General features: G+C 43.2%; 1 protein-coding gene across 3 annotated transcripts in view; it reads right to left on the reverse strand.

Annotated features, from left to right (window-relative positions):
- The window catches only part of RBMS3 (RNA binding motif single stranded interacting protein 3), a 1,080,127-nt gene that overhangs the window by 508,995 nt on the left and 546,164 nt on the right, over positions 1-24,968 (reverse strand). For all 3 annotated transcript variants that reach the window (XM_084858281.1, XM_084858283.1, XM_084858282.1), the window contains one exon: positions 16,943-17,112. In XM_084858281.1, coding sequence (XP_084714407.1) covers positions 16,943-17,112 — 170 coding nt within the window. The remainder of the gene's footprint in view (positions 1-16,942; positions 17,113-24,968) is intronic.

The following is a 24,968-nucleotide window of genomic DNA, read 5'->3' on the forward strand; positions in this document are numbered from 1 at the left end:
GCAGCCAGTCCACAAGAAAACAAACCAAGCAGAGAATCAACCAAATTCCTCCAAATCCTGAACAAATAGGAAAGTTTTTAATTAGAGCCTAAAACTTAATAATAAGTGTTTCTCAACTCTCACAAGGAGTGAGGAAGCCTCTGCACAGGTGGAGCTTTGTATATGCATCAGAAGCCCACAGGGATGGGAAGTATGACGCCAACAGTAATGCACCATAATTCAGAACGTGGTAGCAAACAAACTTACAAGGGAAATCACCTGGTTTCACCCGGATTGTCTCCCTTGTGATAACTTAAGAATGAGGGACAACTAACGCTTTCAAACCAAATATTTGAGACTGGGATTAATACATGAAATGTTGTCAAGACTCAAGATGTTAAGGCCTCTGATTCTTATATGCCTTTTGGCACTACGACCCACGTGCTAGTCTGCAAAACACACACTACAGCCATGTTGCACTTTGACTTTGCATACTCATAGAATGGGATGTACTTTAGAAGGAATAGCTTTATCTCAAGCTCTATTTTAGGGATGTACGAAAGTGACTTACCTGTTCGCAGATTATGTTTATGGGGGGGGGAGGCGTTCCGTCCCTCCCCCCGGAATCCTCAACGGGGGGGAGGCGCTCCGTTCCTCCCCCCCGGAATCCTCGATGGCTGGCTGTGCTCCATGGCGGCTCCACGGAGCGGCCGGCCAGGCCGAGGCCAGAGCCGTCCATGGCCAGGCTCTGGGTAAAAAAAAAAAAAAAACGCATATGCAAATGGCGGCGGTTACGGACACCGCCATTTGCGTTCCTTATTTTTGGCTGTCTTAGTCTACGTAAATATTTACGTAGACCATGACGGCGAAAATAAAGGGGAACGCAAATAGTGTAGTGAGCGCTATTTGCGTACCTTTTTTTTCCCGCCGTAATAGCTTACGTAAATATTTACGTAGGCTAAAACAGCAAAAAAGGGGAATGCAAATGGCGGCCACTGTAGCCGCCGCCATTTACGTACGCGGGGTTTTTTTTCCTGCAGGCTGCCCAGCGGCCGGTTGTCCGGCTGCGGGCAGCCCCAGCTGGCGGCTCCACAGAATCTCCATGGAGCGGAGCCGGCCAGATTAGGATTTCGGGGGGAGGTGCAGAGCACCTCCCCCCCACTGCGAATCACCCCGTCTAAAATGTAAGTGACTTTCGTACATCCCTAAGAGCAGCACAACATGCGTGCGATGGAAATGGTGAAAAAACAGGAGGAAAGCATGCACCTAACAAAGCAGTAGAAGTGGTGCTGAAAATTCCTTTCACACTGCAACATAGGCAGGACATCCATTCAACAATCTAGGCCTGAAGCGCCAAGGGCATCTCACAAGCATTGTTAAAGAGGTTACGCACCCTCTGCTCCAGACAGATTGCTTCATTAGGCAACTCATTATTTCCATCTCCAGTGAAGCCATGGAAAAAGACTTGTTAGCAGAGTAGCTCACATGGCCCATTGCTGCACATTTTAAAGAAACCAAAACCCTGAGTAATTATTCCATTATTAAATAATCAGCACAGGGAATCTAATATAGTTTGTTGTTGTTTATTCGGTCAGTCGCTTCCGACTCTTCGTGACTTCATGGACTAGCCCACGCCAGAGCTTCCTGTCAGCCGTCGCCACCTCCAGCTCCCCCAAGGTCGAGTCTGTCACCTCCAGAATATCATCCATCCATCTTGCCCTTGGTTGGCCCCTCTTCCTTTTGCCTGCCACTTTCCCTAGCATCAGCATCTTCTCCAGGGTATCCTGTCTTCTCATTATGTGGCCAAAGTACTTCAGTTTTGCCTTTAATATCCTTCCCTCAAGTGAGCAGTCTGGCTTTATTTCCTGGAGTATACCAAAAAAAAAAAAAAAATCCTGAAGAATATTCCTATTTCAAGAATTATTTATTAGAGTTCTAATAAATGTGAAATCCCATGAAACCAAGTTCTAGAGAATCCTGGATTCTTTTAAATACTTCTGCATCAGCTCGAGGACTTTGGTTAGGGTTAAAAGAATAGAAGAACAGGTTTCATTGCTTATTTCCGTTGTGGATCACTGATCCAGGGTTGGGAATTTGAAAGGAAAAGCCTATTTTGGAAAAAAATACTGTAAAGTTCTGGAATGTTTCTCTCAGGTTGTTTTTTCTTTTTCTGTTCAAGAACTGTATCGATAACAGTGTTCTAATAGAACCAGAAGCAGGATTTTTGCCAACCTTATTTTCTTTCTAGCTTGAAACACTGTTACAGCTCTGATAGCATTATAAACTGGGTCATATTCAGACATTGTGGCTTAAGCAGCCACAGGTTTGAGACTAAGGGTGCAGTCCTAGCGGGATGGTTGGCCGCCTCTGAACTTGGAGACAGCCAACTACCCAATGCAGGCTGGGTGGAGCATGGAGGAGATCTTCTCCTCTGCGTTCCAGCCTCCCTGCATTTGTGGCTAGACAGCCAATTTTGGCTGCCTATCTGAGGACATCGGAGAGGGGATTGGGGGGAGGGGAGGGGAGGCTGGATGGGGCATAGGAAGCATCACAATGATGCTTCCGTGATCTCTTCCCCTCCCCGCCCTGGGAACGCCCCCTTTCCCCTGCTTCGCACTGCAGTTATGAGCGCGGGGACAAGCCGTGCTGCCTATGAGGTGGTGAGGGAGGGGGAGGGGAGTGAGATTTCAGTTCCCAAAACCCAAAACATCCTATGGCAATCTACACACTGTCTAGCGGCCATAGGATTGCTCCCAAAGTGCATTCTTATACATCTTCATCTGGGAGTAAACTCCATTGAATGTAATGAGATTTACGTCTGAGTAGACATGTATAGGATTGCACTGTAAGGTATTTGTTTAGACATAAGATGTAGTCTATATGATTGCTGTGTGTGAATGTGCATGTGTGAGAGAGTATTTATTGTCATTTTATTTCGAAGCATTTATATCCCACGTTTCTATTTTGAATGCTCAAAAGCTGGCAAAGGATAACAGAATATTGAAACAACATTAAAATCTTTTCTAGTTCACAAAAATACAACAACCATTTTAAATATTAAACATCAAACAAATAGCCTCAGCGCATGGTTAAAAAGACAGTAGCTACTGTCCCCAAAGTATATTGGAATAAGTAAGCATGTTTTCACATCCTACCAAAGGGTGGACAGAAATGGAGCCAGGCAGATGCCCACAACTTTCATGGTGCTACAAAAGAGAAGGCCCTGAGGCCTTTCGAATTTGATGTCAGTACTTGGGCTCACATGGGAGGAGGTGGATCTGAAGGTATCATACTCCTAGGATCTTTAAGGCTTTCAAGGTCAAGAACAGCACTTTGAATCAAGCCTAGAAACAAATTGGCAACCAGTGAATATGACATAATAGTTAAATGCACTGAGCTGCAAGCCCTGATTAACATTTTGGCAGCCACATTTTGAACCAGCTGGAACTGACTTCAAAGGCAGCCAAACATATGGTGTAGTTTATGAAGCTGGCCAGTTTTCACTTACCATAGTTAAAATTAACCATAGTTTAGGTTTCAGACAACACACTAAAACTAGGGTTAACCTAAAATGGAAGTGGAATCTTCTGATGATCTCCTTCTCGCAGCCATGCCAGAGGAGGAGGGGGCCGCACACAAGCCTGAGACTTGTGTACGCTTGTTCTCATAATGATAAACTATTGTTTAGCATTATATCTGATTGCAGCCACAAAATACATCACAATAATCTGATCTGGATGTGGCCTGGCAAGAATAACAGTAGCATACAGAGCTGGTTCCAGGCCGAGATATGATAACAATGGACAAGGCATCATGATTAGTCGTAGAGACATCTGAAGCGAGGAAGCAAAATGACATTGGGCAAGTGGAAGTTCATAAACACAGAATGCATTCAAACACAGGACAAGACCTAGAGAGGAGAATATTCAGACCACCATGTCATTGGCCCAACACATGCAGGAGGACACATGTTTGATTTGGTTTTCTTGACTGGGCAGGAGTCTGGTGATCTGAAAGTGAGGGAATTAACAGCTATCACTTGTCATGGTCAGATCCCTTCCTGTTGAAGTTTAGACTATCAGTGTCCCTCTCCAAGGGTGGAAGACCTATTAAAATGGTCCACCCATGGAGACTAATGGTTCCAGTGGATTCCAGAGGGCTTTGGGAGATTTTCCTGCTGGTTTGGCTGGTGTTCCTGTCGAAGCCCAGGTCACTTTGTGGAATGCTGAGATGGCTCAGGCAGTTGCCACAATCACGCCCAAGTGCTCCCTCCCTCTGTGCAAAGCCCAGCCAGCTTCTTGGTATACACCTGAGCTGAGGGCAACAAAGCAAGAGGGAAGATGGCTAGAACACAGATGGAGCAAAACTCATGCCAAGTCTGACCGAACATAGGTTAGAGCTCTTTATCGAGCCTACTCTGTGGCAGTGATGGTGACAAAAAGGGAGCTCTTTTCCACCACCATTGCATCTTCTCAGTGTTGTCCAGTGGAGCTTTTCTGAGTGGTTCATGGCCTGCTACAATCTGGACCAGGGAGAGATAAGCGGAACCCTCGGTAGCATGCGGTGACAAGTTTGCATGGCATTTTGAAGATAAAGTTGCTGAAATCCATCACTAATTGGATACCACAACTAATGCAGTTCCATTAACAGAGGTGTCCAGAGAACCATCTGGTTCAGTTTTATCGGATGAGTTGAGGACCGAGGATGCAAACAAGGTGCTTGGCCAAGTCCGGTCAACCACCTGTGTACTTTACCCTTGCCCTTCATGGCTTGTTACATCCAATAGGGAGGGGATACCTGGCTTGGTCCAGGAGGTTGTAAATGTCTCCTTGAGAGAGGGAGTGGTGTCAGCCTCTTCAAAGTGGTGGTAATTAGACCACTCTGAAAAAGCCTAATCTGGTCCCAGATGATGTTAACAACTATAGGCCAGTAGCCAACACTCACTTCCTAGACAAGGTGCTTGAGTGGGTGGTTGCCAGTCAACTCCAGGCACTCTTGAATGGAACTGACTATCTAGACCAACCATTTGCCACAGGGGTGGAGCGACACAAAGTAGCGAAGTCACTATAGCCCCTTGCAGAACCATGCTTGCAATCACAGTAGAGTAGTGGAATCCACAGCAACCTAGCATGAAGGAAGTTCTCAATTCAGTTCATGTGTTCATGTAGAAGTGGGGGCCATCAAATAGGCATATGATTGATAATGGACTTTGTGAGTATTTATTTATTTATTTATTTAAACATTTATATCCTGCCCTATATCATTAGGATCTCAGGGTGGCATACAGATAAAATCAATGTAGACAGTATAAAACAATAAATAATTTAAACATATTTAAATTAATAAATAATTTAAACAGCTAAAAACATATTAATCTATTAAGCAAGCTAATACCAATTTAAAATCTAAAACAATAAAACAGTTAAAACAGTGTGCTACTTTAGGAAATGCATTTAGCCCTCAAAGGCTTTGACAAAAAGCCATGTTTTTACTTGGTGACAAAAACCAATGTCTGCACCAATCGGGCCTCCAAGGGACGGCATTCCATAACCTGGGTGCCACAGCAGAAAAAGCCCGCTCCCATGTCCCACCACAGTGTATGTTTCGCACTGGTGGGACCCAGAGGAGCCCCTTTCCAACAGATCTCAAACCTCAGGCAGGCATATATAGGGGGAGGTGTTCCCTCAAATATAGAGCTCCCAAGCCACTCAGGGCTTTAAAAGTCATCACTAGCACCTTGAATTCTGACCAGAAGCTTATCGTCAGCCAGTTCAATTCCTTTCAGACTGATATTATGTGATCATAGAATCACAGAATAGCAGGGTTGGAAGGGGCCTAAAAGGCCATCGGGTCCAACCCCCTCCTCAATGCAGGAATCCATGTAAGAGCATCCCTGACAGATGGCTGTCCAGCCTCGTCTTGAACGCCTCCAGTGTGGGAGAGCCCACCACCTCCCTAGGGAATTGGTTCCATTGATGTATTGCTCTAACAGTCAGGACGTTTTTCCTGATGTTCAGCTGGAATCTGGCTTCCTGTAACTTGAGCCCATTATTCCGCGTCCTGCACTCTGAGATGATCAAGAAGAGGTCCTGGCCTTCCTCTATGTGACAGCCTATCAAGTACTTGAAGAGCGCTATCATATCTCCCCTCAGTCTTCTTTTCTCAAGACGAAACATGCCCAGTTCTTTCAGTCTCTCCTCATAGGGCTTTGTTTCCAGTCCCCTGATCATCTTAGTTGCCCTCCTCTGAACCCTCTCCAGTTTGTCTGCATCCCTCTTCAAGTGTGGTGCCCAGAACTGGACACAGTACTCCAGATGAGGCCTAACCAGTGCTGAGTAGAGGGGAACTAGTACTTCCCGGCATTTGGAAGCTATGCTTCTATTAATGCAGCCCAAAACAGCGTTTGCCTTTTTTGCAGCCACATCACATTGTTGGCTCATATTCAGCTTGTGATCGACAACAATTCCAAGATCCTTCTCACTTGTCATGTTGTTAAGCCACGTATCCCCCATGTTGTAACTGTGCATTTGGTTTCTTTTTCCTAGGTGCAGAACTTGGCATGTATCCCTATTAAATGTCATTCTGTTGTTTTCTGCCCAGTGCTCCAGTCTATCCAGATCACTTTGAATTTTGTTTCTGTCTTCCCAAGTATTTGCTATCCCGCCCAATTTTGTGTCATCTGCAGATTTGATCAGCATTCCCTGCACCTCCTCCTCCACGTCATTCATAAAAATGTTGAAGAGCACTGAGCCCAGGACTGAGCCCTGCAGTACCCCACTCGTTACCTCTCCCCAGTTTGAGAAGGTCCCATTGATAAGCACTCTTTGAGTCCGATTCTGTAGCCAACTGTGGATCCACCGGATCGTTGTTTCATCTAGCCCACTTTCAGCTAGTTTGCTCATCAGGATATCATGCGGGCAGTTTGTCGAAAGCTTTGCTGAAATTGAGGTATATGATGTCTATAGCATTCTCACGGTCCACAAGGGAGGTGACTTGATCAAAAAATGAGATCAGATTCGTCTGGCAGGATTTGCTCTTGACAAATCCATGTTGGCTTCAAAGAATCACTGCATTGTTTTCAAGGTGCTTCCAGATGGATTGCTTTATCATCTGCTCCAGAATTTTCCCAGGGATTTATGTCAGACTGACTGGTCTGTAGTTCCCAGGTTCCTCCTTTTTACCCTTTTTGAAGATATGGACAACATTAGCCCTCCTCCCGTCATCTGGCACTTCACCCGTCCTCCATGATTTCTCAAAGAGAATAGACAGCAGTTCTGAGAGTTCTTCTGCCAGTTCCTTTATTACTCTAGGATGCAGTTCATCTGGCCCTGGAGATTTGAACTCATTCAAAGTAATTAGGTGTTCCTTGACCATATGCCTATCGATCTCAAGCTGCAATCCTGCCCCTTCAGCCTGTACTTCGCCTTTGCCAGGGGGGTCATAGACCCCCTTTTGGGAGAAGACTGAGCCAAAGTAGGAATTGAGCACCTCTGCCTTTTCTTTGTCATCTGTTATCATTTTGCCATCCTTATTTAATAGCTGAAGCACCATTTCTTTCCTCTGTCTTTTACTATGCACGTAGCTGAAGAAAGCCTTTTTGTTGTGTTTAGCATCCCTCGCTAACCTCAGCTCGTTCTCAGCTTTAGCCTTCCTGACGCCATCCCTGCAATTCTGTGCTACCTGCCTGTACTCTTCCTTTGTTACTTGGCCTTCTTTCCACTTCCTGTATGTGTCCTTTTTTGTTTTCCGGTAATCTCTAAGCTTTTTGTGAAGCCACATTGGCTTCTTCTGTTGTCTTCCACCTTTTCTTCTTGTTGGAATTGTTTGTAATTGTGCCTTGAGAATTTCCTTTTTTAAAAGCTCCCACCCATCTTGGACTCCTTTTCTCATTAGAGTCGCTTGCCATGGGACCGTACTGATCATTGTTCTGAGTTTATTAAAATCAGCTTTCCTAAAAATCCAGGGTACGCGTTTGACTACACTCGGCTTTTGCTTCCCTTAGAATCAAGAACTGAAATACAACATGGTCGCTTTCCCCCAGAGTTCCTGTAACTGCTACTTTATCCACTAAGCTATCTCTGTTGGTTAGGAACAAGTCAAGGATAGCCGATCCTTTTTTCCATCCTCTACTTTCTGTAGGAGGAAGTTATCCGCCACACAAGTCAGAAATTTCCTGGAGGTGCCATGTTTTGCAGAATTTGTCTCCCAACAAATATCGGGGAAATTGAAGTCCCCCATTACTACTACATCATGCTTCCTTAAAACATTGGCTATTTGCTTTTCAAAAGTTTCATCCTTGTCTTCTTTGATCTTTGCGAGATGTTCAGGTCAACAGTCTAGCTGCTGCATTTTGCACTAGCTGCAACTTCTGAGTCATCTTCAAGGGCAGCCCCACATAAAGTGCATTGCAGCAGCCTAATCGGGAAGTTACCAGCACGTGTACTACGTGTACATCATCAGTATATTGGGGACACTCCACTCCAAAACTCCTCACCAAACAGCTTCATATAAAAGTTGAACAGCATGGGGGATACAACAGAACTCTGTGGGACCCCACAGCTTAATAGCCATGGGGTAGAACAGGAATCCTCCATTACCACTCTCTGGAATCGGCCCTGCAGGTAGGAGAAGAACCACTGTAGCACAGTGCGCCCAACCCCCATACTGCACTTATTCGGAAAAAGTAGCACCAATGATGATCACAAAACAACATGGACACTAATATGCTTAGGGAGCCAAATTCTGTTTTCTCCTCTGGGCCACTTTGCCTGACTGCTTCACAGATTTATTTGTCTTTACATATAATTATTTGTGTTGTCCTTTATGAAAGATCTCTGATTTCAGCCCACACCGCATAGGAATCAAACCTGACTGCCTGATGAAATATTGAATCTGTATAAGGAGAATAAAGTGCGGGATGACAGGAAAGTGATACTCAAAACAGTATTACTTTAAATGTACAATGGATGTAGCCCATTTACTTTATAATAGTCCTGTATATTCTGGTATAAGTGCTTTTAGGATTTCAGTCCTAGAATTTGTTCAGATTTATGGTTAGAGGAAATAACTAGTTTAGGAGAGTGACATCTACAGTATGCAAAAGTATTAAACAGAAGATTTAATGCCAGTGGTACTCATAATATTATATTTGAATTTATTTATATAAGGGATCATTGCCAAATCTCTTACTTAAGAGTGTTCCCAGTGAAGACAACAGGGATAAAATAGAACAATAGTTTAAAATACTAGGTTGGATCCAGATTTAGACATGACTAATTTAAGTTCCGACGATACCACCCTAATGGCAGAAAGCAAAGAGGATCTAAAGAGCCTCTTGTTGAGGGTGAAAGTGGAGAGTGCAAAAGCTGGTTTGAAACTCAACATTAAGAAAACTAAGATCATGGCATCTGGCCCCATCACTTCCTGGCATATAGAAGGGGAAGAAATGGAAGCAGTGACAGATTTTATTTTCTTGGGCTCCAAGATCACCGCAGATGGTGACTGTAGCCATGGAATTAAAAGACGCTTGCTCCTTGGGAGGAAAGCTATGGCAAACCTAGACAGCATAGTAAGAAGCAGAGACATCACCTTGCAGACAAAGGTCCGTCTAATCAAAGCTGTGGTTTGCCCAGTAGCAACGTATGGCTGAAAGCTGGACTATAAGGAAGGCTGAGCACCAAAGAATCGATGCTTTCGAACTGTGGTGCTGGAGAAGACTCTTACGAGTCCCCTGGACTGCAAGGAGGTCAAATCAGTCCATCCTAAAGGAAATCAACCCTGACTGCTCATTGGAAGGACAGATCCTGAAGCTGAAGCTCAAATATTTTGGCCACCTAATGCGAAGAGAAAACTCCCTGGAAAAGACCCTGATGCTCGGAAAGATTGAAGGCAAAAGGAGAAGGGGACGGCAGAGGATGAGATGGCTAGATAGCATCACCGATGCAATGAATATGAACTTGAGCACACTCCGGAAGAGAGCGGAGGACACGAAGGCCTGGCGTGCTATGGTCCATGGGGTCACGAAGAGTCGAACACGATTGAACGACTGAACAACAACAACAACAACTTAAGTTCCATTGATTTCAATGGATCTACTCCAAGTATGGCTGAATCTGGATCTAACCTATTATCTCAATAAATATAATTACATTGGCACAGAAACAAAGCATAGTTAAGATCACATCTGATTTTGAATATATTCAGGTTTGAAGAGAAAAATGGATCTGTAAAATTATATTGGGAAAAATCTAGAACAGGACATCAGGCACTTTATACCTCAGTGCTGTCAACTTGGCCACAATCCAGAAAAGTTAAGCATCCAGAAAAGTTAAGTCCAGTCCAGTATACCAATTATAGAAAAACAATAGTGTTAATGAATATAGAACTAACTAACCCTGAGCTGGATCCAGAAGAGCTTCCTCCAATGGAGTAGCTTTTTCCAACAGGGGAAACACCTCCTGCAATTGGATCCAACCCACTATTTCCATGATCACACAGTGATATGGCCACTTGCAGGAAAAGTGTCTATATCAGCCTTCCCCAACCTGGTGTTCGCCAAATGTGTTGGACTACAACTTCCATCATCCCTAGCCAGTGTGTCCAACTCTCACTTTGTTGTTGTTGTTTTTAAGTTTCCAAAGGGGTAGACAGATGCCTTGGGTCCATAACTGAGAAAACCCAAGCAAGATAATAGAGGGGAGAGTATGATTGTTGATAACAGAGTATTTGTCAAGCATTTAATCATTTATAAAACACAAATGTACATGTGACATATAGGAAATATAGATAACATCTCCCACGGCTCAGCATATTTTAGCTGAAAATCCTTTGAAGGTAATTTTTCAGCCTCAAAAGTATACAACAAAGAATGATCTTCCAGCAACATTTTTCTTATTTACTTGGTTACCATTCAGTTCATGATGACTTGTTTTCTTATAGTTATATTTGTACTGTTTGACAGATTACCGTGACAAGGTTACCCTTAAATTGATCAAAGGTTTGATGGTGTTGATCCATTTGTCAAAAATGTCTGGCATTGTGTGTAATGGACTCAGCAGCGTGAGTGTCACTAGCTCTCCAGCTGGCTACTTCCTATTCTGTGTGCAGTACACATAAAAAAGGCACACCATTGAGATGTAAAAGTGTCAGGAGGCTTAGATAGCAACGGCACTTATCAAACATGAAATCCTGCTTTCTTCCGCTCTCTAGAATCACATCAATTAAGGCCAATTAGAACTGTACTAACTGTGATTCCAAAGCACCACCTTTATAATGGAAGAGGCTCGGAAACATTATTTTTGTTGACAAAAAAAATTGCTGAATTTTTTTCCCCCTACATTCTTCTACAGAGGACTCACCAGTAGAAGTTACATACTGTCTTTCTTTACATTTGATGGGTTTAATAACAGAGTTGTGATTCTCCCCATAGCCAAGCCTGAATACCCTTCAGAGCTCAGTGACAAGAAGGTGGTCATAAGACGCCTCATGCTCCTGCCTGCTGTCTTCCACCCACTGCTTTCTTGCTCTCTTTCTCTCACTCTCCCTGGGCTCCCTCACATGGAGCTTTTATCCTGCAATTGAGATAGCTTCTTCACAGAAGTCTGCGGGCTCTTTACATGATGCTGTGATCAGGCATCTCCTGCACTAAATGCCCTTTGTTCCGTTTTTAAATAGATCACAGAGAATGAGCTATCAATTTACCCCGGTGTGTTCTGCTTCAGTTTCCTCCATGAAAAGAGTTAAAGCAGCAGGAAGAGGAGTGAGATCAATGAAAGATAATGGAAGACTCGGATACTGGGAGAAGGAGGGCGGAAGGGGAGGGGGCAAAGGAAACATATGTAAAGGGAGTCAGTTGTGATCCTGCATTTAAAATGGAAGCAGAAAGCCCAGTTTTAAATGTAGGATTTTAGTCTGGCTGGTGTAGAGATGCCCTCTGTCTCAAGCTTCAGCTTACAAAGCTCTGGATCCCATCCGATAGAAAAGCTTGTGAGTGGGTACAAAGAACAAAGCAACATTCTGCTGAGGAAGAAGGGAGAAAGCTATGGGAGAAATGTTCTGCTTTCACACATCCAACTTTAGAAGATACTGCTCTAAAGGAACTGGTAATGGTTTCCTTAAATTTGTATTTCCAACAGGTTAGTTATACAACCAAAGCGCATGGGGGCCTGTTCCTACAAGGAAATGCAGGAAAGCCCTCATATGCGTTGGGATCACAAAGTCAACCATAGTAGTATAAACTATACAAGTGGAACCTGCAACAAAATATTTCAATGTATCCTCACCTTCTAGGGAGGGTGCTTCATCTGACTGACAATCAACTTTCCATGGCCACTAAGCATGCTCAGTCCTTACTGGGCTGTTTTGAGTGGTTGGGGGGTGGGAGGGAGTCGCCCCCTTAGATTATTAGAAAATACCTTTTGTACTTTTGGAAACCTTGGGGCTCCCCCAAGCATGCTGATACCTCCCTTTTGTTTCTCAGTGGTCTTTTATCGGCTGCATAGTCATCAGCACTCGGTGCCCGAGTATGCTATTAGAGGGAGTGACACAGTGCCCCAAAGCAGGTAAAACCTAAATATATGGGTGTATGTACAAGTGCCTACTTCAACCTGATGTCATGCATTAAGGCTGTACTTCTATGCACGCTTACCTGGTAATAAATCCCATCAAACTCACTGAGACTTACTTCTGAGTTCACATGCATAGGGCGTAACCTTCATATAAAATTATGGAAATAGGTGTTCAGAGATTGTAACAACTCACAAGTTACAGCAAAGTTCACTGAGGGCCACATGTACTCCATAGGCTTCAAGTTACGCTACAGAACCATAGAAAATATGTGCTATTAGACACTACCTTTCTGGAATACAGCTAAGGTAAAGAGCAAATAAACAAAAGCATGTTTTTCTAGACTCCCAAATGTTAAAGTGCCAGCTGGTATAAATTAGACTACAGCTATTTGTGTTTTTTATGCCTGGTCTGGATTAGACCATATAATCTACACTGAAATGCTCTGTGATTGTCACAAGTGAAAAAGCTATGCCTCATCATGTTGGGGCCTATCATAGAACTGCAAGGCTAAAGAGACCAGAAGAACATTAGGTTTAAACTCATAACATGGTCCTCCTGGGATCAATTCCCTACTTCTATATCCATGAACTAACACACAGTACTTTCGTCTCAAAGTAGGGCTAGGCTGAAATGCCCCCAGCCCAATTTTCCACTTGTATCTGCTCTAATCAGCTGGCAGCCATCTCCCCCCACCTCCCCAGAATGCCCCTCCAAACAAGGCATTCTGAGAAAAACAAAATGGCAGTCATCACCCACTTGTGACTTGTGAGTTGTGACAAGCTTTGGCGAGTTTCCCACTCTGAAAACCACATGCACCAAAAATATGAAAAAGGAGAATGGTTTCACCTTGACCTCTCACCCAAATTGGGGTTGAACTTTCAAAATATCAAAAGTCAATCCAGCTTTAGCCACAGTCAGAGTATGAGCATACATGTTAGAGCACAGCAAGCCAAGCCATATAATCTAAAGAAAGGTAGGTCGTGGTGCAGCATAGTGGTTAAGAGTATTGGACTAGCACCGGGGAGACTCGGGTTCAAATCCCCACTGAGTCGTTAAGCTCACCAGGTGCCCTTAGGTAGCGATCTCTCAGCCTCACGATGTTGTTGTGAAGATAAAATGGGGTGAGGAAGAAGGCTATGCTCTGCCTGGAGCTTCTTAGTTGAATTAATAGCATAAATCTTTATTGGGAGGAGGGTTGCTGCTCTTTTCCAAAATGGTGGGTGCTGCTGGCAAGCTGTGTGCACTGAATAACTCCAGCTGTTTCCTGACCACTGAGTATGATGAAGCAGCAAGCACTCTAATGATGTGCTAGGTATAATAAGGTAGCTTCCAGCAAGGATTGTGCCCTTATACTTCAAAGTTCTAGTGTAACAGCAGCAACATACATACACATGCACACAGAAAGATTTACATAGGATACGATTTCCAAACACAGGAAACAGGCTCTCATTAGATGGCTTGTGATAGATATTAAAGCACAGACAGTATTTACACGAGGGATAAACAGAAACATCTTATACTAAAATTCCAGTGTTTCTGATAGTTCCTATAAATTTGTTTAAAAAACTGGAAGGATTAAAATCAGAATAGAGAGGTACATTCGCCCTGTTTGGACATTCACCCTCATGCACTTACAATCTCATGAGGGGCAAAAGCAGGGCTGTGCTCTCTGGCCTTGCCCCCTGTGTATCAGGGTGACCAGGTGTCCTACTTTAAAAAGGAAAGTCCTCTATTGCAGAAAATGTTTGATGAGCTGTCCTGTCCAAGCCTGGTTTAAAGTCAAAGAACCATAAGGAGGGAAAGCACCAGGGGCTTTGACGTTGCCCATCTGGACAACAAACTGAGCAGACGCACAGGTCATCTCATTAGCCTCTCCACTATGGTGAGATGCCTTGTATTTCTATTTAAATAATAGCTGTTATTTCTACATTTGCACCTATGCAGCTACATTTGCATATGCAAATGCAAATGTTATGCAAACTGGTGTCCTCTGTTGTGGTGACACGTTTCCTATTTTGGGGTGAAACATAAGTGGCCACCCTATGTTGCATTCCATCACCTGGCCCCACCAGCTTCCACGCTTTGAACAGGGAAGGTCTGAAGCAGGGAGACTGCTCTGCACATGTAAGCTACCCACAGGATTCTAAATTGCACAGGGAACCTGGGTGCACAGCCCAGTCTCCCCGCTTCAGGCCTTCCCCCTCCAATGGCTTGAAGGTGGTGGGAGTGGGACCAGGTGATGGGATAGAACAGAGCGGACAGGGTCTGTGAGCATTGCCTGCTCGCCTCCCTCATGAGACTGCAATTATATGAGGGGGAGTTTCGAAGTGAGGCTACCGAAGAAAAAGGAAGAGGAAACAGAAGAAGTGTATTGTACTGCTTTCCCCCCACATCCATAATATATACAGTTATGTATATATTTATGCTTGTGCATCTCCTGTATAGGTTTGAACTGTTATAATTCAAGGAAACTTCTATGATGGGAGGGAAGGAAAAAATCAGCTTGTCTGAAGATGATCCCCACACAGGCCTAGGAAAAGCAGTAGCTAAGGAAGGCTGAAGGAAGGGGCCACAACAACCACCAGACTAAAAACAAACAAAAGCCCCAGGATTTTCAGAGAATAAGTCCTAGAGGAGGCAGAAATGAATTCAATAGGAAGGCAGTGAAACTGTGAAACGGAGGGCCTAATCCAAAAAGGAACTGTAAAAACACATCACAGAGCCAAGGATAGTTCCAGGCTGTTGACAGAAGGAGTGGGTGTGGGGAGACATAAGCATACTGGACAATAGCTCTAATGTAGTGATTATGGACTTCTATAGGATTTGTCAAATTTTTATTGTAAATACAACTAAAACAAAGAAACAAAGGTTCTGTGATCAAACCTTGAAGTGAGGCATATGCACTTCTATTTATAACGTAACAGCTGTTTATAGATGTCTGTAGTCTTTTACAGCTCTCTGTTTCCAATGCCTAGCTATTTCCCATTCATAGATGAGTAGGAGATGCTGAGTAGCAAGACTACCCATGTTTGATTAGTGTGAAGGGGAAAGGAACAACTCCAAAAATTTGAGGACACACAGTGGACATGTGCTAAGAGAGATATGGCTGCCTGGTGTATGTCCAGTGCATGTTTTGACACACCCCTCTCTCCATTACGCTGTACAGGTTTTCCACAGCAGCAAACACTATTCTAACATGGATATTCACAAAGGGACAAAACAGACATCATTTTAAATCTGTGTCTACGTCTTTTCTTTTCTTTTTCATTTTTACTCTGGATGAGGCATAGGCCCCCTGATTCAGATCAGCTCACTAGCTGTTCTGAGTAGTGGTAAGTAGTAGTGGGAGTAAGTACTGGGGGTAGTGGTAAGGGAGCTTTTTAGATCTGGATGGGTCCCCTGCAGCTACTCTAGAGGTAGAACAAAAATGAACAAAAGACACCTGCTTGATGCAGATTTAGAGTATTGTTTGTTTTGGCCCTAAGGACGTAATCCTATGCATGCTGGCTGGGGAATGCTGGGAGTTGTAGGACTTCTTCTGTCTACGCATGCATAGGAATGTGCCTTAAGTGTCATATAAAGTAGTTTTAACGCTTGCTCTGTTCTGGAAAACGTGTGTGGGGAGAGAGATCAGTGTTATAGCAGATAGCAGCAAACACAAATACAAACCCAAGAAACCCTGATATTTTCAGTAGTCCTAGTAGTCGTCCTAATAGTAGTAGTAGTAGTCGCAATATAGGATTTCTATATCACCTTTTAGTCAGAGACTCTCAAGGTTGAACTGTTGGTAGGTTTCTCAAAATAGCTCTAGAAATCCCCAGTTTGTTATTCTCTATTATAACATTCAGTTCGGAGAGAGACATGCAGAAATAAGACGCCAATATATTCCACTCTCAGTTTAAGAAGGTTATTCAGACTACTAATTATGATACAAAATGCCAATTTGGCAGTGTTAAGGTCTTCAAGGGGGCTATTCAATCTAAGTGAAAAAGTTACTGCCACAGTAACAGTGTGGGGACTTCTGTTTGTTGTCTCCCTATCACCTATTCTCTTTTCTACCACAGCAAGTTTCCCTAGCAACCACTAATGCATCCCCCACCTGGGATCAAGCAGCAGCCTTTCCTTCATTCTCACCAAAGACTCTGCAGGTCAAATTATGCTTTTTCCCAGCACGGGTTGTCAGGAAGATTTTTATCACACTTGAGCTAAAGATGCAAGTTATCCTCTATCGGGTATTAGCCACTGACAGGCATACCACACACCTAACTACTTCATTTGCACATAAATAAACCTGCCTGTGTGAGGTTAGATGCTGTTTGGGACAACTTGTCCTTGCCAGTGTGACACTCAAGTGTGTGTGTTTTCAGTTGGAAGGAGAACAAATCGCTTTACTTACGGCTGGCACAGCTTGATAAGGTCCTGGTCAGTGGTGCCCGGTGGAAGGCCTCGGATGTACAGGTTGGTTTTACTCAACTGCTCGCCGCTGCTGTTGTTGCTGCTGTTGTTGCTACTGTTAGTGCTGGGGCTGGGAGGAGCCATGGGGTGGGGAGCTGGTGCATAGGAATGCTGAAAACAAGAAAGATTGTTATTGGAAAAAATACAGCCAGTGGCTTTATAGGTTACAGAGTGTTCTCCAAAGCAATGATGTGTATGGAATGGCAGCTCTGAAGCTATCCAAGCCTTTATTGAGGGGCAGTCAGGTGAAAGCAGTTTTCCCCTCGAAGCAGAAATAATTGCAATTATATGTTATAGGAAGTGCAATGTCACTCTCTCAAGGGAAGATTTTGGCCACTCTGCTGCATTGAACTTTGATGGACAAATACTTTTAAAAGAAAATGAAGACAAGACACACGTATCATTATGTTGATTGTAAGCCGCCTTGAATGTTGAAGTATGCAGCCGAGAGGCAGGATGGAAATATTTCAGATCAATACAGCAAAAAAAATTTGCATCTTTTCACTCAAGCCATCAAATACTGCACTGGGAGCGAGAGGATGTAATGTCAACAGATCTAGGAAGGGAAGGATGCATGTCAAAGGCCTGTAAGGGGAGGGAGCTCAGTGGTGGAGCATGTGCTTTGGATGCAGAAGGTCCAGGATCAATCCCTGCCATCTCCTGTTAAAGAGGCCTGGGCAGCATGTAATGGGAAAGGCCTCCATCTTCCTGAGAACCTGGAGAGCCGCTGCCACTCAAAGCAGGCAATCTAGAAGACAAATAGTCTGACCTGGTAAAGGGCAGCTTCCTGTGTTCCTATGATTGGCAGCCTAAATATGTATTTCTGCCTGCCTGCCTCTCAGAGTGAAGGACACTAAGAATGTATCCACATTCCACCTGTTATCCAGACTATGATATAGAAGGAAAAGAGGATTCAAAACAGAATCGAACAACACACATTCTATGATGAGGCACATCTTCCCTCTTCAAATCTCACCATGAAAGTTACCGTCTTCTCCTTCTCCCCGTCCCTATTTTCCTCACCTCAGGTCTCATTGGACTGCAAATTTGCAAGCATTACCTTGTTAATTTTAAACATGGATGAGTTATGTCCAACATTACTGCCAGGAGAAAAAGCACAAGAGATAGTGTTGTCCCACTTGTGGTTGTTCAAGCGCTAGCAAAGTTAGCACAGCTAGTGCAAACAACACCTAGCTTAATGAAGTGGTGATGAGTTGTGCAACACTTTGTGAAACAACTGGCGAAACAGCTTGAGGAACAACTGGGAAAACACTTTTTCTGTGCAACAGCATGTGCAAAGTCTTGTACAACAGCTTGCAAGTGGAATCAAGCTACTGGATTGCACACTTCTGCAGGGAAAATGGGGTTTCTGTAAGCGGTAGAAGCTTTGTGCTAGAAGAATGATACCGCCCAATACAACCCAATGAGCTTAGTAGTTTAGGTGTTATAGAAGCAATACATGTGGTTGCTGATAATGGTGGTGTTCCTCAGGTTCTGAGATACTTAAATGGAGGCTGGAGGAGATTCAAAAGAGCAATAGCAGTAGTTATAACTGAGATGCAATGAATCATACCTGTCAAGCATCAGCTGGCCTGGCCCTTGATACGGTACTGAACCATTTAAAGGTCTAAAACACTATTAAGTACTAAAATTCCTTGGCCATTGCATTGTGATTACAATAAAGCTATACATATGCATAATTATGATCTTGTTAGCAGTAGGTGTATTATTATGTATAATTTAGAAAACACTTTTTCAATTGTTCCTATTAATCAAGCCACCCCCCAAAATCATATCTTTATAGTATCCCAGTGAATTTTACTCAGGTTTTTAAGCAAGGCAAATTTGCACTTGTTCCCTGGGAAGGACTTTGGATAAAAGACCTTGGGGTGGCAGTAATAACAGAGGAACACATGTTCAAAAGATCTCCCATCCCCACCTCACTCATTCACCCTGTAAAACTGACAAACACAATCAAGTTGCTATTTGCCCTATGGAGGAAAACATACAGGTACCCATATGATTCCTCTGTGTTTTCCACATGGGGCAGAGAGCAGCTTCCAGTGCCATGATCCCAGGCTGACTTGCCCCATTCCCCAGCAACTGCTATTTAAACAATTATAAAACTGCCGAAGATCCTGATGATGAATCTCCTGCATAGGGGTGGGCCGACTCACCGTTTCTCACCCCGCTTTCCTCTCTCTGGACCCCCGCTGGCTGCCTGACTCTGCTCACCGCATGCCTGTAACGTTGCATAAATGGCTGCTTTACAGCTGCTATTTGCATAAATGGTTATTTATGAAAAAGCCCGAGCTGCCATTTTACACAATATGGTGGCTCGGTGAGGGAGCAGGCGTGCACTGAGTCAGGCAAGCGAGGGGATCTGCGGACTGGTATCCGGACGGCCGAGCCGGCAAGAAATTGCTGAGTTTCATTCCCCAAGCAGGTGCCCACGCCATCCCTACTCCTGAATCACATCCAGTTCAAGCTTTGAACTTTGATGCATCTCGTCAGCTTACACCAGCTGTGATCTCATGCTGTACAATGTCAATGCAGCAGTTACAAAAATGATCTGTGGAATTACAGCTCTCTTGCAAGGATGACGAGTTGGATAATAATGGCAAGTTGATTAGAGGCACCTTCATTTATCTGACATTCACAAACCAATGTTGGACACTGCAAACAAGTGCCAACAGAATAATCATGCCCCCCACCACCACTGGATTGTGCTTTCCTTACCCCAATTCTTTCTTTATTTTTAAAAGCCATAATAAAAATGTTTTAGTTATTTTTGCACAACGAGGGAACTATTGGTTTTGAATGCATTAGCCATGCATGCAGTTCATCAGAGGACATGTTCTCTTTACAGTAACATTTCCCCCCTCACTGGGAAACAAGGAGGATGATCAAAACCTCAGAATGGTAAAAGAGAAAATAAAATGACCTATTTCCAACTAAAGCTCATTTCATACAATACCGATTTTGTCCATGTCAGCAATCCCTAGTTCCCTGAATACATGAATAAATATAATGTATGAATTGGGTGATCACAGACAATCAAGTAGAAATGTCCATGATCATAGTGATATGCCAATCCTACATGCATGCCTAGTTGCAATGTTGCCTATGCGTCAATAAAGTTTCAGAGGCAGGTATCTACTGTGTTGTATATCTACTGAAATCCGACACTAGCACTGACTGTAATGAACATAGTTCTCTACTTTTAGGTTTGTCATAGGACTATTGTCCCATCCCTATCATGCCCCATCTTTGTATCCCCCCACACAGCTTTGTGCTGTACTGCAGTGACACAACTTGCGGTAGCTGCCATGCTTGTCATGGTACAATGGACATACACTGCAATGCTGTCAATACTTCCTGAATCCACTTGCAACCCACACAATTCCAGAGGTTGTAACTTGGCAAACACATGGTACACCATCATGGCCATTTATTTACTGTTGCAGTGACCATTGGGACTGTCCCTTAAGAGACTTGAGGATGATGCATAATGCCCTAAACAACCTGACACCAAGTAACCTGAAAGTCCACCTTCTTCTGTACAGACCCAATAGATCACTAAGATCTTCAGAGGAGGCCCTGTTGGTCGTGCCGCAACCCACAGATTGTCATCTAGTGGAGTCACAAAAATGGGTTCTCTCTATGGTGGCACCTATCTTTTGGAATCCTCTCCCCACTATTGTTTGGGAGGCGCCAATGGTTATGTGCTTTCAGGACCTATTAAAAAGGTATGTTTTTCTTGGCTGTTTCCTAATCACTAAAAGCTGAATCTCACTGCCTTGGATTTTAAGTATTTTTTATGTTTACTTTGTATTTATTGTGATGTTTCTTGTGTTTTATTTATAAACTGCTTTCAGATTTTGGATTGTAAGTGGTCTATCAATATTTTAAAGCAATAAATAAATAAATAAATAAATAAAATATCCAACAGCTGTTGGTCCAATATTTCTATAAACCATTCATTCATTCATTCATTTATTAAATTTATTAATCATCCATCTGGCTGGTCACCCAGCCACTCGTTGCAGATTCTAAAGCAGGGGTAGGCAACCTGTGGAACTGCAGATGTTGTTGGACTCCAGCTCCCATCAGCCCAGATAGAATGGCTAATGACAGAAATGATGAGATTTTTAGTTCAACAACATCTGGAGGGCCACATGTTGCCCCACCCGTGCTCTAAAGCAATGCATGGAAAAATATTACTTGTATGTGATGGCTGTGGTCCAGCATACCTATTTTAAAGGCAATAGCACAAGGATTTAACACCAAACCATTCACCATCACAGTAATTCAAGTCTATGCCCCAACCACTGAGGCTGAAGAAGCTGAGGTTGATCGGTTCTATGAAGACCTACAACACCTTCTAGAACTAACACCAAAAAAAGATGTCCTCTTCATCATAGGAGATTGGAATGCCAAAGCAGGAAGTCAAGAAATATCCGGGATAACAGGCAAGCATGGCCTTGGTGTACAAAATGAAGCACGACAAAGGCTAATAGAGTTTTGCGAAGAGAACACACTGATCATAGCAAACACTCTTTTCCAACAGTACAAGAGGCGACTCTACACATGGACATCACCAGATATCAATATCGAAATCAGATTGATTATGTACTTTGCAGCCAAAGATGGAGAAGCTCTATACAGTCAGTAAAAACAAGTCCTGGAGCTGACTGTGGCTCAGATCATGAGCTCCTTGTTGCAAAATGTCAGCTTAAACTAAAGAACGTAGGGAAAACCACTAAAGCATTCAGGTATTATCTAAATCATATCCCTTATGAATATACAGTGGAGGTGAGGAATAGATTTAAGGGATTAGACCTGATAGACAGAGTGCCTGAGCAACTATGGATGGAGGTCCGTAACATTGTTCAGGAGGCAGCAACTCAATCCATCCCAAAGAAAAAGAAATGCAAGAAAGCAAAGTGGCTGTCTGAGGAGGCTTTACAAGTAGCTGAGGAAAGAAGGGAAGCAAAAAGCAAGGGAGAAAGGGGAAGATATTTCCAACTGAATGCAGAGTTCCAGAGAACAGCAAGGAGAGATAAGAAGGCCTTCTTAAATGAACAATGCAAAGAAATCGAGGAAAACAGTAGAATGGGAAAGACTAGAGATCTTTTCAAGAAAATCGGAGATCTCAAGGGAACGTTTTGTGCAAAGATGGGCATGATAAAGGACAAAGAAGGCAGGGACCTAACAGAAGCAGTTGAGATTAAGAAGAGGTGGAAAGAATACACAGAAGAACTGTACAGGAAAGATCCTAATGTCCCTGATAGCCATGATAGTGCGGTCACTGATAGCCATGATAGTGCAGTCACTGACTGAACTTAAGCCAAACATCCTAGAGAGTAAAGTGAAGTGGGCCTTAGGAAGCATTACTAACTACAAAGCTAGCGGAGATGACAGTATTCCAGCTGAGCTATTTAAGATCCTAAAAGATGATGCTGTTAAAGTGCTGCACTCAATATGCCAACAAATTTGGAACACTCAACAGTGGCCACAAGACTGGAAAAGGTCAGTTTACATTCCAATTCCAAAGAAGAGCAATGCCAAAGGGTGTTCAAACTACCATACAATTGCACTCATTTCACATGCCAGCAAGGTTATGCTCAAAATCCTACAAGCTAGGCTTCAGCAGTATGTGAACCGAAAACTACCGGAACTACAAGCAGCGTTTCAAAGAGGAACTAGAGATCAAATCGCCAACATTCGCTGGATCATGGAGAAAGCAAGAGAATTCTAGAAAAATGTCTATTTCTGCTTCATTGACTACGCTAAAGCCTTTGATTGTGTGGATCACAACAAACTCTGGCAAATTCTTAAAGATATGGGAGTACCAGACCACCTTACCTGTCTCCTGAGAAACCTGTACGAAGGTCAAGAAGCAACAGTAAGAACCGGACACGGAACAACTGATTGGTTCAAAATTGGGAAAGGAGTACGACAAGGCTGTATATTGTCACCCTGCTTATTTAACTTATATGCAGAGTACATCATGAGAAACGCCGGCTTGGATGAATCACAGGTCGGAATTAAGATTGCCGGGAGAATTATCAACAAACTCAGATACGCAGATGATACCACCCTAATGGCAGAAAGCGAAGAGGATCTAAAGAGCCTCTTGTTGAGGGTGAAAGTGGAGAGTGCAAAAGCTGGTTTGAAACTCAACATTAAGAAAACTAAGATCATGGCATCCGGCCCCATCACTTCCTGGCATATAGAAGGGGAAGAAATGGAAGCAGTGACAGATTTTATTTTCTTGGGCTCCAAGATCATTGCAGATGGTGACTGTAGCCATGGAATTAAAAGACGCTTGCTCCTTGGGAGGAAAGCTATGGCAAACCTAGACAGCATAGTAAGAAGCAGAGACATCACCTTGCAGACAAAGGTCCGTCTAATCAAAGCTATTGTTTTCCCAGTAGTAATGTATGGCTGTGAGAGCTGTATTGTAAGGAAGGCTGAGTGCCGAAGATTTGATGCTTTCAAACTGTGGTGCTGGAGAGGACTCTTACGAGTCCCCTAGACTGCAAGGAGGTCAAATCAGTCAGTCCTAAAGGAAATCAACCCTGACTGCTCATTGGAAGGACAGATCCTGAAGCTGAAGCTCAAATATTTTGGCCACCTAATGCGAAGAGAAAACTCCCTGGAAAAGACCCTGATGCTGGGAAAGATTGAAGGCAAAAGGAGAAAGGGACGGCAGAGGATGAGATGGCTAGATAGCATCACGGATGCAATGAATATGAACTTGAGCGCACTCCAGGAGATTGCGCAGGACAGGAAGGCCTGGCGTGCTATGGTCCATGGGGTCACGAAGAGTTGGACGCAACTTAACGACTGAACAACAACAACAACAACAAATATATTGCTTCCAAAAGGAATGAAACATGCTTCAATAACATTTATTTTTCAAAAAATCAAGACGGATTAATTATTTAATTCTCGGACTTGACCATTCGAAAAGGTTAAATAAAGATGAACTGTTTTGCAGATTATTCTGAGAGACTCATTAATTCAGTTCACCTAGCTAATGGGATTTGTTTTCATCTTTAAAAAAATGAACGAAACATTTAAAATAATGGGGTGTTGGGGGCAGTGGAAGAGAGGAAAAACATACTGTTGGATTTATACCTGGTTACATACACCCAATTGAATGATGTGGTGGTGCAGAGCAAGCTGTTCTATTCAAGCACTCTACCCTAGATGAACTAGTCAATGAGCAGAAATAAAAAGACATTTCAGTTTTCCTTATCCAATAATTAACAACCTATCAATGCTGAAAACAAGCCAGTTTTGTTGCAAAAAAAATTAAGACATCTCCTTTGATGTAAGGCTAAAGCTGCAGTATTTTCCAACTGCATTTCAATGCACCTTTTACATCATTAAACTTTATCCGAAGCATTTCTCTTCTGCTGTTGATTTAAAACAAATACGTTTTAAAAAGTCCAGGCTTCTAAGGTTTTGTGATTTTTTTCATTTACCACTGAAATGGAAATCTCACCTCTAGATGAAAATCTCAGCCCCCATATAAATAAGATCTAGATTTTGCTTTCTCATGAGCAGCTGCTTTTTGTTTGTTTCTTTTTGGCAGATGTATCTTAAGCAGTTTGGGGGCGGCTTTGTGGGTGCCTCAGGACTACTCTTCTGGTGAATTGCCCAATTTGCACTTTTTTGTCTTTGTCTATGACACAGTCATGTGAGGAAGGTCTGTGAGTTGTATTTATTATTCCCATAATAAACTAAAACCACTCCATAATATAAGAATAATTGTTCAGTCCAATATGCATCTTCTATTTCTTGCCCAATCACATCTGGCTTACGGTATAGGATTTACTGAATGAAGGAATACAGGAAGATCACACACTGATTCTCTAAATGTAGAACAACCCCTTAAAAACACTTAGTGGAATAGTTTTGATATCGCAGAGTTCTTCTGCTCCACCATCAAAAAG

The sequence above is a fragment of the Heloderma suspectum genome, chromosome 5 (assembly GCF_057233095.1).
Source record: "Heloderma suspectum isolate Gila_16-S chromosome 5, 16-S_ref, whole genome shotgun sequence".
In the NCBI taxonomy this organism is placed as follows: domain Eukaryota; kingdom Metazoa; phylum Chordata; class Lepidosauria; order Squamata; family Helodermatidae; genus Heloderma; species Heloderma suspectum.